Source organism: Daktulosphaira vitifoliae, unplaced genomic scaffold (genome assembly GCF_025091365.1).
Source record: "Daktulosphaira vitifoliae isolate Bord-2020 unplaced genomic scaffold, ASM2509136v1 Scaffold_5, whole genome shotgun sequence".
In the NCBI taxonomy this organism is placed as follows: Eukaryota; Metazoa; Arthropoda; class Insecta; order Hemiptera; family Phylloxeridae; genus Daktulosphaira; species Daktulosphaira vitifoliae.
The window spans coordinates 24,118,780-24,133,145 of NW_026099576.1; the positions used below are offsets into that span (position 1 = coordinate 24,118,780).

Genomic DNA, 14,366 nt, shown 5'->3' on the forward strand with positions numbered 1-14,366 from the left:
AAATAATAAGTAACATTAAAAAGTAATATAAAAACTCAGCTGAATAGATTAAGTCGTTGATAGTGATGAGTGGACTGTATGGGATCTTGTGATGGTGTCAAATGTCGTAACACAAAGTAAAAAGGCGACAGAGAGAGTGGTGTCACGACGAATGAATGATGTTGAGGGTCTGCTGACTGAGTATTCTCGTGCGTGTAATCATACAGCAGTTACCGTGCTTGCCTGACACTCCGGGTTAGCCGTGAGTGTCGAAAGGTCGTTGTTATAGGAGGGGAATATGAATAACACCTAGGTACGAGGTGCAGACAAAGTGCAAGACACAAATACTTTAGTTATAAGAAGAGGATAATGAAGTACGAGGTGCAGACAAAGTGCAATACACAAATACTCTGAAATGTCGAAAAAGAGAGTAGGTTATAAAAGGAAAAACAAAAACTTTACTTTAAACAGAAAGCCGGACAGCGACAACCGAGTACTTAGACTGATGACCAGAATGTTCAGGTCTTTGGGTTTTTAAATACTTTGAACTATTGCCAATTTAGCAATAAATATTAATTGATAATTCATCAGTCTCTGGAACCGGATGTGCTGTCTGTATTTTATTATAATAATTCTCACAATAATGGAAACGTGACACCATCACACGAAAATATGAGTATTACGAATCGTATTGTAAAGGCAGACACATAATGGCGAATAAAATAGAACGCGAAATAGCGACAACGGCAATGAAGTTATATAATGATGGTCAGGGCCCAATCAATGGTGACCTGTAAGGGCACGAGAACTTTGAAGCCAAACAAATAATAAAATAACGGCTTACATTGGTTGAACAATTTACGTTACAAGCAAAGGCGTTTGCTATGAACAAAAATAACACAAAACAATTGACTCTGTAACATGACAAAAAGTATCTGTTTATTTTTTGTCTATTTGTCTATTTGTATATATGTGTGTTCTGAATTATCTTGGTTGAGCCGAATGCGTACTACGACGTCGTTTATCATTTAAATAATCATGATAAGATGTTTTGATTTGTTTGTGCGGGTGCGAGATAGTCAGCTGTGTACTACTTCGGACCGGTTCATGGACGGCATTTGTGTGCACATTCAGCCCGCTCCTTTCATATCTTGAACGTCATTTGCACTGATCACTACCTACATTGTCTCCTCGTGATATTTTATGATTCGAACTTTTCGTAATAATTCCCGGCACTGGGTAGTAAAATTTTGTTGACCCCTACTCTAAAGGCTAGCAGTGTTGTCGCCATCGGACCATGTAGTATAATTATTAACTNGCCGTCGGACCGTATAGTATAACTATTAACACATGTACTAAATATCACATATATATGATTAAAGCAATAGGTAGCATATACCAATATATCGGTAGTTGACTCATTATACGGCAATGGAAACGATCGAAGATTATAAACGAATATTATCGACGTCAGTGGCCAATGAGTGCACATCGTTCCGTCTGGTTACTTTAATGGAACAAAATGGTGTATTCTTAAATTGTATAGAATATATTTTTAGTTCACGACGAAAAACATCCTTCTCTACACAAGTTGTAAACGTCTTAAAACCCAATTTCTGTGACTTTTGAGGTTTAGTTATAATTTATAGATAAACATAGTGCTTGTTAAAGCTGTGGATGAACTATTAAATCTCATAAAACTTATTTCGATTAATAATAAATGCAATAATATTATGATTATTATGAAGTGGATTGCATTAAAATAGTAAATAAATAATTAAGTTAAATGGTTTGTCTAAGCGCTATCTCATACGATACGTTACTGTTATTATTCATCAGAAAATTATCGGCCGAACTGTTTATTGCTATTTAATACCAAAAAATTGTTTTGACAAGTCGCGCCCGTTAGTGCTATTATTTTTTAAGTTTCCGCTCAATACGGCTAAAAACAAACAAACCGATATCAGAACTATGCACGACAGTGTCCTATTGGATACTGTGGCGGTGGTAGCTTCAAATACATTGACATTCATGTTACCCGCCGAGTTATTGGTGGGAGAATATACCATTGGATATGACATGCACAGAGAGTACAATGGGCCACTCAATGTGGGAAACTGGTTTGCCCAAAAGTGTACTCTGTACAATTTAATAGTATACCGATTGGTACATTGATAGTCTACTCATTTTACGGCAATGAAAGTGATCGAAGATTATAAACGAATATTACCAATGTCAATGGCCACATGGCAAAAATAATTTTTGTATGGTTATATGGAAACATATAATAGTGAAACCAACCATCTTAGTTGGTATTTTTACCAAGTACGTTTAGAGAGAATAACTGAATTAATCCGGTTGGAAGTCATGGTAGTATTTACCGACGGGGTGTTCGGTTAAAGCAACTGCACAATATAGTTCATATGGCCATAATCTAGCGGTTAATAATGAATCTATAATTCAGTTATAAAACCAATAAAACCGTCAAAACAAAAAAAATGGTGTTAAGCGATAGTTATTATGGTATAGTTATCACATACCACGTTGGCACAAACTCATCCCACAATGGCGCATATCACACACGACTTACTCGCAAGTGTATGCGCGGCCATAATGTTGGGCATTTTGGCTGCGAACGAGTCTCTCGAAATCGAAATTGTACGCGCAATGAGTCTTGTCTGAGTCACCAACATACAACAGGTCAAAATCATTCTGTTGCTCTTGGTCGGCAACTCAAAGCGAATACATTGACCCACTTCGACTTTATATCGTCCCGTCCAAGCCTTACACGTTGACGAGAACATTAGGGTAGCGCAGTTCGAATATTTTAATTTGGCACTCAGACTTGGGGAACTCTAACGCTGAAATTAGTAACGATATGTCCCAACGCTACGGAACATGCGCGAATGTTCGACGCTTTGTGTCGTTATCGAAACGCTTCTAGACATTTCCGGAGCACTAAAAAAGGGAAAATACCTGCGACTTTTCCAATTGCCTTTTGTACAGTGTTAATTAGAGAATACTACATTTTATTTTTTAATAGTACATCTTTTAATTTGTAAATACTTTTCTTTACTTCGCTGTTGTATTTAGTAAACGGTTTTGTTTTTTGTTACATTATGTTCGTAATAACAATAATATATTTTAAGTAATTAAAGGAATTAAATATAAAAATCCCCCGTTTTAATATTAAAAAGAATTTTTTTCATATTTATAATTTATACGCAAACAACCAAATGAAATAAATAGGTATTTTAAATAAGAACACGTATAATTTCACAAATACAATTTTTTTATTTCATGATTAACTGTTTATATGTCTCATGTAAATTATTAAAAAATAAAATCTGTTAGTCGGCATATTTATTAGATCATTTCTATTTATTTCGTGTTAAAAAAAATTCTATTATCAAGTTGCCAAAATTACTAAAACTCATTGTTTTATTTGAATGACGACATCTATTATTAATAAATTTTATTTTAGTCAATACCTTGTATTTCTATTATTATTATTATTGTATCTATATGTTATGGACTTATTATAATCTAAAATTTATTAAAAATCCTAAATATCAATATATATATTAATAACATATATTATTGATAATTGAACGAACGCAACTATATGAATTTAAGGGTTAAATTACTTTTGATATTAAATATTAAAATGTATAAATATCAGTTAGTAAAACAGCAGTTATTTTATAATTTAGAATTAAAAATTATTTTTATTTGAAATTTTAAACATGTAGTGGAAATAACAATTAATTAAATACTTGCTGTTACTTATTAATAGGGGAGCCTACAGAATAACGATTGTTGGTGTATATAAATACCATCAAAAATCACTCACAATAACCATAATAATATTATTCTGAAAGTATCAAGTATTTTTGACAATATCGAATACAAAAATCTACAATTTTTGTGTCGATAAGCGATCACGAATTAACGGTATCATACCGATACTCTTAATTGTAATTGTAATAAGATTATCACCTGAATAAATGACGTGCATTGGCACAATAAATGGTTTGGTTGCTTAGCGCCTTCGGGGAGTTCATAGTGCCCCCAAGCAGATTTCGTCATTTTTTTGAAATCTTGTAAGAAAATATTGAGTAATTCCTTATATAAAATTATATCCTTCGTATATAAAAATATTATTTTATGCATTATACATTATATAATATAAGTGTTTAATAAAAATAATTACTTTTTTTTTAAGTTATTGTCTGTAATACTGTACGTGTGTACATAGTCGTTGGTGTGGAATGTGTATTTTCCTGTAACCATAATAATATGTTTTGGTTTCAATGGTTATGTTTAAATAACAGAGTTGTAAGAAAAAAATGAATGTAGTGAACAATCGTATTGTTTACTTTGACTAGATAAAAATAATGTTGAGTACAATATTTGGATGGGAACGAGAAAAAGGTTTTGGCCTTTAAGTACCACCAAATCGGAAAACATTTGCGCCTATGACAAAGTGTGTATGTGCTAACGCGTTATGTACAATTTTCATAAAAAGAAGAAAAAATATTATGTGGTATTGTTTATTCTGAACTTTGCGACGCTATTTATTATTACGATAATTATTACTTTAACGACAGATATGCTTAGAGTATGGTAGTTTGATATAAGCCATAAAAATGTGAGTTAACATTTATAAATACATATACTGAAAAAACATGAAGCATATTTTCGATAGTCATAATTGATAATAAAAGCTACGTATCTTTGAATAGTAAAAATCATTAAACACAAAAACTTAATTAACGTTATCATATCATTTGGCCGACCCCAAGTAGTTGGGATTAAGGCGAAGATAAAGAAGAAGAAGAACGTTATCATATCATTTTACAAAAACAACAAATATTGAATATATTTGCGTTATATTAAAATCATACAAATTCATTTAAATTTAGTCCCTGAAATATTATAAAAATTTCGGAGGAGCTAATCATATTTTTAGTTTCAATGGTATTAAATGTAAATTAAACTATTTTTGAATGCAAAAAATAAAATTTTCATATATAACTGATTTATAGTTTTTTGATAAACAATAGAAAAATTGGTTCTTTATATAAATTATAAAATATTAAAACCTTGTTTTCGAGAAAAAATCATACAATCCAAAACCTATTTTTGTCTCAGACAAATATCATGTCATTAAATGTATAATGAATTAAAAAAGAATTAACAATCAAGTAAATTTTTGATGAATAAAAAAAATATTTAAATACTTTCCTCAATACTTTGAAAATACTTTTTTAAAACCTAAAAAAATATAAGTAAATCTAAATAATGCGACTTATATAATCTTACATACTCGATATTGATGGATAGTAAATTTAGAATAAATATATTGAAATTAATTTTTAACATAATACTTATTATACAGTCTTTTTGTAATTTATAACATAATAATTATGTTATAATTTATTTTGAATTATTAGGAATGCTTTGCGAAAAAAAATAAATTTACAATTCAAAATATGAGTATTTCAAAGTTCTTGACATCAAATTTGAATCTTTGCGGCCGAATAATGTATTTTATTTAATAAATAAAATGTAAAATAATTTTTACATTTCACACGAATATTCCTATAGGAATTTGAAATATATAATAATATAATATAAACATTATAATGTTAAAAATGTAAAAAATAAAATCAAGAATTTTTATACAAAAATAGCATTCGATAGCCATTTTCACCACGAAGACAAGTCCAGAGGTCAAATTTTTTTTTTCCATAATAAAGTACATTACATTAGCTTTAATTTAAGATATATAAATATAAGTGTCAGACCTTCGAAACACTTTCAAAAGTCAAGGGAAATTTTTTCAATTTTTGAGGGTAATGTCTTCGACTAGATACGATTTGTGATCTTTTGGCGTATCGTTGAAAGTAATCTGTTCGGTGAGAGCTGAGAAAATTGGAAACAGACACAAAAAAAAAACAGATCATAGTAAAACCAATACCTTATCAGCTTTGAGTCGAAGGTAAAATTAATTATATATTATTGTAGTAATTTGAACTAAATATTTTTGTCTTTACAAAAATTTTAAATTCTCTATAGTTTCTGAGAAAAGTAGTGTCTTAATAGATTTAGATCACTCTGTACAGAGTTTCCCACTGCGATTTACTAATTTCAACATTAGTTATATAGTCAAATTAGTAAATTACGGTTGGACACAATGTACACTTATTTTTTTGCTTAATCTTTCTTTAAGTTCATGAATATTTCTTACATATCACAAAACCATTTATATTTTACCTAGTTCAAAGAAAGGTAATTATTTTGCTATATTGAAATATAGACCTATATTAATAATATCCATTATTTAGAAAGTTTTCACAAAAATAATTATTTCTAAACTATATCCTATTTTTAAAAATACAATCATTAAGGAATAGAATGGCTTCTATTAGGAACATTTGACAATCACTAATTTAAAAATATTCAAATAAAATATTTTAGATTCATTTCCACTAATAATAAAAATAGCAGATGTTATGTACTCTGATTTCAATAAATCATTTGTTTGCGTTAATACAAATTCTAAAATCATTATATTGCGTTGAAAATACTTTTCATTAATGGTTTTTCTATTTTATAATATTATTTTTATCGTATATGTTCAGCTTGTTAAAGATAATTTAGTTGGAGCACATTGATACGAAAATTTAATAGATTTTATGGATGACTTTTAATAGTTAAATAGAAACCTATTTTATTCTTTTACTAATAAATATAGATTGGTTTAAATAAAATGTTAACTTATCGACAACCAGTTTTGTTTTAATAATTTTTGAAATATTAGTATATGGTGATTTAGAAAATCAATAAAAGAATAAAAATAAATAAAGTTTACATTTTATATATTGTTAATTATGTTTATCGTCCCCTCTAAAATATATTTCTTGTGCAGAAGATGACAGGAGAAACTATATAGCCCAGCCCAACGGAATCGAACCCCAATACCTAAGTTCTGAGGTACGACACATTACCAACTGAGCTAAGTAGACCGTCACAGAATAATCTTTATACTAAAATTGATATCGTCTAAGCTTGGAATTGATGCTAAGAAACAATAATGATATAAATATTACAAAATAATATCTACATAAATAAAATAATATAATTTATATATTATTATCATAGATGATGTCAAAAAAATGATATAATGGTTTTATTTTAAAATAATTTTAGCTTCTTTTTAATATTTGTTTAATATTTTTTTTATTTACGTTTTTTTAGTATTTTATTGACTTTAATACCTATAAAATTGCGAAAATTCGATGAAAATTTAATAAACTATATCTAAGTTATTATTCGGTTAATTATATTATATAAATCTAATTATTCTTGTATAATGTTTTACAAAACTTATTCTATTTTATTAATTTTTATTTGTGAATATTTTTTTGAAGATGTTATTGGAAATATACTTTTAATTAACCCGGTAATTTTAATAGTTTATTATATGATATTTAATTTAATAATTTAGTATAGATACTTTTTATTTAATTTTCATGTGACGTTTTTAGTATAAGACACTAATTAAAACTTAACACTTTCTTAGAACTAAGAAAGTCATTATATAGTTTTATTTTTCATATAAACCTTAAAGTATTGTTATTTAAATAAATAATTCTTAATGCTAATTCTGCTATAATTATCATATCTCTATTTAAATTTTTCAAATATATTTATTTTATATAGCAAGAAGTGAAACTAGATAATGTAAAAAGAAAATTGGGTATTGTAAGTTTAATTATTATTATTATTAACTTCAATATATTTTATGAATCAACTATTTTGAAATTTAAGTCAATAATATTATCATTTAATCGTTATATAATAGTATACAAAAGCTCTGTGGATTACGGAGGAATATTTTAACAGCCCTTCAGATGTAAGTTTTTATTGTGTATTCTTAGAACCAAGAAAGTCTTCACATAGATTTGTTTTTTATATACACATTAAATTATTATGTTTTAAATAAATAATTTTTTATTCTAACTGTGATTATAAATGTAAAATTTTTATATAAAATTTTCAAATATGGTTTTTTCATATATAGTTTATCGACGGAATTTTTTATGTAAGTTTACTCATTATTAAATGTCAATAAATTTTAGGAATCAACTGTTTTGAAATTAAAATTAATAATATTAACATTCAATGGTTATATTATAGGATATAAATACTGAGCGGCTTATGAAGAAATATTGTTTGGAACCTTCTAAAGTAAGTTTTTGTTATGTATTGTTACTGCCTAGACACCGTTATCATTTTGCAATATTTAATAAAAATATTCTAACGCAAAATCTTTTATTTTAGAAATATTTATTGTGCGGTCCTTTAATATTGGTGAGAATTATTTTAAGTAAACATTATAACAGCCTTGATAATAGAGGAACACTTGTTTTTGATGCACATCTCAATAAGTTGTACACTAGTAGTTTTTATATTAATGACGTAAAAAACAAAAATAATCGTCTCGCCCAGTTTAGTATGCATACAAAATTTTAAAACGTTATTTTCATTGTTGACTACCAATGAAAGAAAATGAGAGTGAGTGACATAAAATTATTATTTTTTCAAATCCCTCTAAATAAAATATTTTTATTTTTTATCTTATATTTATGATTTTAAGATAGATATTCAGAATGACTTTTTTTTCATAACCCACTCAATTACTCACAGAATAAAAATAATTAAAACAATTTTTTTTTCCGGGTTACCGTAAGTTATTTAGTATTTTTTAATTATTAACTATGTAATACTTTTAAGTCTATCCCTTATGCACTCTAAGGGTGTTTATTTGTTTTTTTTATGTGGGAACACTTATTTTGAATTTAATAAAATGTTTGAGTGTTTTATTTAATAGTAAATGGCATTTGAGTTCTTAATAAAACTTTATTTATATATTAGATATAAAACTTTAAAGTTTCAACTTTTTGAAATAATATACATGTATAATACGCAAAGGATTTCAAATTCAGGTAACTAATTGTTTTTTTTAATGACGTCGCTTATTCACAGATACGGAGAGTTTATTGTCAATGATGACAATCGGTAGATGTGTTTTCTTGTATTTAAGTTGAGTATTTTTAAATGTTAACTCACAACAATATCTTACAAGCTCACTTTAAGCATATCTGTTGATTAAGTAAAGAATTACAATAACCGCTCTGTATCTGTGATAGCGATATATTAAAAAGCCAATTAGCTACCTATATTTGTAATCCATCGTGTATAATACTGAGTTTATGGACCGATCAATATGGAAAACTGATTGGTCCACATGTATAGCTATAGATATACATAGTGCTTGTTAGATCTGTGGATAGATGATTCAATCTCACAAGAATTATTTCGAGTATTAATAATCGCAACAATATTATGATTATTATGAAGTGAACTGCATTAAAACGGTAGATAAATAAGTTAAATGGTGTGTTTGCGCGCCATATGGTACATTACGTTACTGTTATTATTCATCAGAATATTATCGGGCGGTCTTTTTATTGATAGTTAATACCAAAAACAGTAGAACAGTGGGGTCGTGGCACAGTATGTAGGTGGCATAGGTGGAACAATTATAGATGATATCTGACAGTGATTAAAATCGCCACCATAAGAAACGCTTCGATGCAAATCTATAGATTGTGTTTAATTTTAAGAAATTGGTATATTATTACAAAAGCAAAATTAACTCCTATTTTTTGTTCTACATTACTTCCATTAAACATAGAAAATAAATTATCGGTACAAATTCTTTTTTTTTGAATTTCTAGTACATAAAAAATACTTTTTAAAAGAGCATTCCCGAAAAATTTTCAAAAATAAATTTAAGAAAGTTCTACTTTTTATACATATTTTCAAGTATTCAAAAATTCAAAAAGCTTTCTTAATTTTGAAGAAGCAAAATAAACATAATAAGTGTAAATTTAATATACGTTAGATTCGTGTAAATTTTATTTTTATTGTTGGATTCATTACTATACAAATACATTTTTTAGATATACAAAAAAAATTAAAATTTGAACATAAAAATAGCATGTGTTTTAACTACGGTAGTCATCTGTTTAAAGATGATAGGTCATCTAGACAATTTTTTTTTTTAATTCATAGTACGTAACATATGTTTTAATATGACATATGTTTAAAGGACGCAGTATTTCCGGAACATTTACAAACGTTAAGTTGAAAAAGTTGAGTTTTGTAATAAAGTTCCTATTTGAATCCTCTTTTGTGAAAAGGTGTAAAGGGTCAGATTTTCAAAAATATAATATCAAATAAAAAGGAATTACTTTTAAGGTTTCTATATAAAATCAAGTTACTTTGATTTGTTCATTTTCCAATAAGTTATGGTAATTTTTAGAAAAAAAGTGAAAAAAATGTCGAAATTTACCGATTTTAAACATCCTATTTTTTGAGGGGATTTCCACCATTTAAGGTAGACGAGGGGAATATTTACAATTCTTAAGGGTAATGTCTTCAATTAGATACGATATGTTATTTTTTTAGGTATTGTTGAGAGAAATCGGTCCAGTGAGATCTGAGAAAAAGTAGTCACAGCCACAAAACTAAAAAATAAACACATTATAGTAAAAGTTAATGCATTTAAAAAATATTTTGACAAGCCACGCCCGTCAGTGCTATTTATTTTAAGTTTCCCCATGATACGGACCCGTATCACGCTTTAAAATTCATAAAATGAAATTTCTGATTATTACCAAACTGAATAATAGTATTTTTGGACTTTATTTCCAGGATTTTGAAAATAATGAACAGATTTTTGCAGAACTTTATGTGAATTTTGTAAGTATCTTTAATCATATGTGTGCTCAATGAGAGAAAACAGCCCACTTATGAAAAACTTAACATTTACTGGTGTTTCGGTCTCATAATGGACTGTATAAATACGATTACTTTTAACTATTTAACTAATAAAAACGATATAAAACTTAAACTTTTAACTTAGTTTATATTACTTTATTTTGTACACACATGTTAGCGTGCACATCGTGTCGTCCTTTACGATGACGAGTTCATCGTTCAACTACTATTAATACAATAAAAGAAACCGGTACGCACCGGACAAACGCACTTATCATATACCATAATAACATAAAAAAGAAAAAAGAAATGCATCGAACAACTGGTATATTTTGATTGTGATGGGAGAGGAAGTTAATATTTCTTATTTATAAACTTTCAATATGAAATTATTAAAATCACAGTTTTATATAATAATTAATATAAATAAAATACTTTAATAATGTTGTATTTATTTTTTGTAAAGAAATTATTGATATTTTTATATTTTTTTTAGAATAACATCATTGATGCAAACATAAAGAATAAAGACATAATATATATTAAAATCGTATGTTACTTTTATTATAAAATTTGAATATTCAAGATCATAATTTTATTAAATCATCAATCACTTAATTAATCGAAAATAAAATAGAATATTGAAAATTTTACTCTTAAAATCTTTTAATTTTATGTTTTTCTCAATTTACCAAACATGCTTTTGATACATTAATGTTGATGAACATTAAAAATACTCCATGATTTTAAATTGAAAAAACCATGTAACTAAAAGAAATCAAGAATAAAATTATCAATACTGTACTAATTATTTAATTAATTAAATGCTGAATGATAAAATAAAGTGCTGTAGAACGTAATTATTTTATAATAAACATTATAATTTATACTTGGTTCGGAAACTCATTGACGATAAGTTTTGTTGATTAAAGTGCTTAAGGATTTATCCATGTGTGCAGTTGAGTTCTGATGTTTCGGACTCATTGTAAAGTCTATCTTCAGAGTGATGTTTGCTAGTGGGTGGTTGCATTATAGTATAGTATACATTTTAGTTGCAGACTCCGACTAACAACCATCATTCCGAAGATGGACTCTGCAATGAATCGTCAGGAACTCAACTGCAAACATGGATAAAACTTTAATCATTTCAAGCAATAAGACATTCGATGATAGCTTTAACACATTCATGATAAGTTTTGTGTTATTAATATGTTATTGCAATAATGTAATTTATATTCGAAGCTTAAATTTGGTATCAAAAATAAAAATGTAGTTTTTGTAGTAATCAAGAATTTTTTTAAACCCGTTTTAAAATAACGTATAAATAATAATTATTATTTTATTCAAGTATAATATTTTTTATAATTAGTTGAACTATCACAGTTATTAAAAAGAACTAAATCTAATAATCATTCAAGAGAATTTGGGCGGCTGCCAAAAATTGTATAATACTTTCAAAATTTCTTAAGAAGACAGGTGGTAACACCTCTTAACTAGGGATTACACACATAATACATTTTTTTAGCATAACTTTAATTACGCAAATGTATATTAGCTTACCCCATTAAAAAACTAACTTTGGCCCAGGTGTTGTGCAAGATGTCCAATTTGACTATTCTTTCTAAATAATTAAAATTTTAAACATGATTAAAATTAATTAATGAGCTTTTAACCAAATGATTTAAATATATCAAGAAATATTTTTTTCCAAATTTTAAGTTCTTATGGTGAATATTTTCTTTAATAGATTTAATAAAACTGTTAAGGTATAAATTCGACTACTTTCTCTTAAGTAATATAACACAAGACCATGGTTAAAGTACAGAAAAACTAAGTTAAAGTATTGTGAATTACACCAAATTATTATTTAAGTGTTAAGAAGATCCTAGTATAACGGGGATACAAATAATAGAAATTGTATAAAAAAAGTTTGTTAGTGACGAAAAGAAAATAGTTATAAATTAATTTAAATCATATTATGTGATGTAATAATTGGATGAAATTATTTGATTTCGCTTATCCATCTTCAGAGCGATAGTTACAAGCTCGTGGTTATAATTATACTGTCACTTTACAGTTGTTGACTGTTTTTTTTTTATATCAGTTGATAACTGATAACGTTGATGTTTATGTTTGTGTCGTATTGTTAAAAACAACTGTCTGTTTGTTGTTTACACATTGTTTTTGTTATTATTTACGGCATTCTTGACATTTAGCTCTTACTTTTCCACATCGTCAATTTCTGTAATAATAATTATATTTTTTTCACACATTTAGTTATTTCCTTTGTGTTTATGTCAATTTCCTTTTTTTATGGTGCAAGATAGGAAATAAAGTCTTGCTAATAGTTCATGTATCTTATTAATTGTAATTTTCTGGATATTTTTTTATTTCAATTGCTTCTTTTTACATCCGTTTGCCAAAATGAGCTTCTTAGTTCAATATTCTGACTTGGTCAAATTGGATTTCGTGTCCACTGTTTTTGGCGTGTTCAGCTACCGCGGATTTTTCTGTCCTTTGGTAATCTACGTCTTTTTGGTATTGTTTTATTCTTTTCATGTATGTCCAATATATGACCTACCATATTAATATAGTATTTCATAAACTTCGGGTCTTTGCATTTCTGATAGATGAACATTCTGGTTTCAGAGTAGTAATTCCAAAACTTTTTTCGGTTTGAAAATGCTTCTTATTTTGAATTTATTTGTGATTTTTGAAATACGGTCGGTAATTCTTTGTATATACGACAGTATTTGTGTTCCTTTATCGTCATATTTTTTGTTTTCATCATTTTTGTTGGACGTTGTAGATTTTCTTTTTTCTGCTTTCCCAAGTGTCTTGTTTATGTTTTTATTGAATATACATTATTTTGTAGTGTTTGCTACATAGTGCGTAATATGTCTCCTTTTGGAGTTTTCCTGGAACTAATGAAAAATTTCCAAACCGTATACATGCTACGCCGACAGTATAAATACAACCACGAGCGAGTAACTATCACTCTGAATAAGGACTTGTTGTCTGGTTGGGTTTCAGATATGATAAAGTCATAATTAAAAACGTGGAAACATTTGTAAACATTTCAAATAATGCGAAAATCCACAATAGCTTAAACACATTCTTATTTGATTTTATAATTTGTACACATAAATCACACAATAATAGAGATCTAATATATTTGAAAGTCATTTGGTTTAAATTATTTTATGTAAAGGAAACACGTGATTGCTCCTATGAGATGACTAAAGAGTTTTTTATAGCGTATTTAAGAATATATTATTATGTTGCAATTATTATGATTGTTTTATTAGAACTTCTAGATAACCTACATGGAAAAAATATTTGAATTTTAGAATCGTTTATTTTGTTTTCTAAATATTTCTTTCGAACGATTAAGTTTCTTTTTAAGAAAAAATATTCGAATATGTTAATTAACATTCCAGAAAATATAAATAATTTTAAAATTTTTATAATTATTGTTATTTGTATTTTGAAGACTTTCGAAAAAGACAACGTTATTTTAAATTACAAAGGAA

The 14,366-nt window shown here is 27.1% G+C and overlaps 1 protein-coding gene and 1 long non-coding RNA gene across 2 annotated transcripts in view; both read left to right on the plus strand.

Moving 5' to 3' along the window:
* Positions 1–5,694: 5,694 nt before the first annotated feature.
* On the plus strand, positions 5,695–7,059 carry LOC126906993 (uncharacterized). The gene is made up of 2 exons (XR_007704401.1): positions 5,695–5,983; positions 6,914–7,059. It is a non-coding gene; the product is annotated as an uncharacterized LOC126906993 (long non-coding RNA).
* A 227-nt stretch (positions 7,060–7,286) lies between these two features.
* LOC126908252 (uncharacterized) overlaps positions 7,287–14,366 on the plus strand; it is a 9,006-nt gene continuing 1,926 nt past the window's right edge. The window contains exons 1-9 of the mRNA XM_050690165.1: positions 7,287–7,447; positions 7,708–7,749; positions 7,850–7,900; positions 8,069–8,089; positions 8,185–8,235; positions 8,329–8,358; positions 10,768–10,815; positions 11,330–11,383; positions 14,327–14,366. Coding sequence (XP_050546122.1) covers positions 7,358–7,447; positions 7,708–7,749; positions 7,850–7,900; positions 8,069–8,089; positions 8,185–8,235; positions 8,329–8,358; positions 10,768–10,815; positions 11,330–11,383; positions 14,327–14,366 — 427 coding nt within the window. The 5' untranslated portion in view covers positions 7,287–7,357. The remainder of the gene's footprint in view (positions 7,448–7,707; positions 7,750–7,849; positions 7,901–8,068; positions 8,090–8,184; positions 8,236–8,328; positions 8,359–10,767; positions 10,816–11,329; positions 11,384–14,326) is intronic.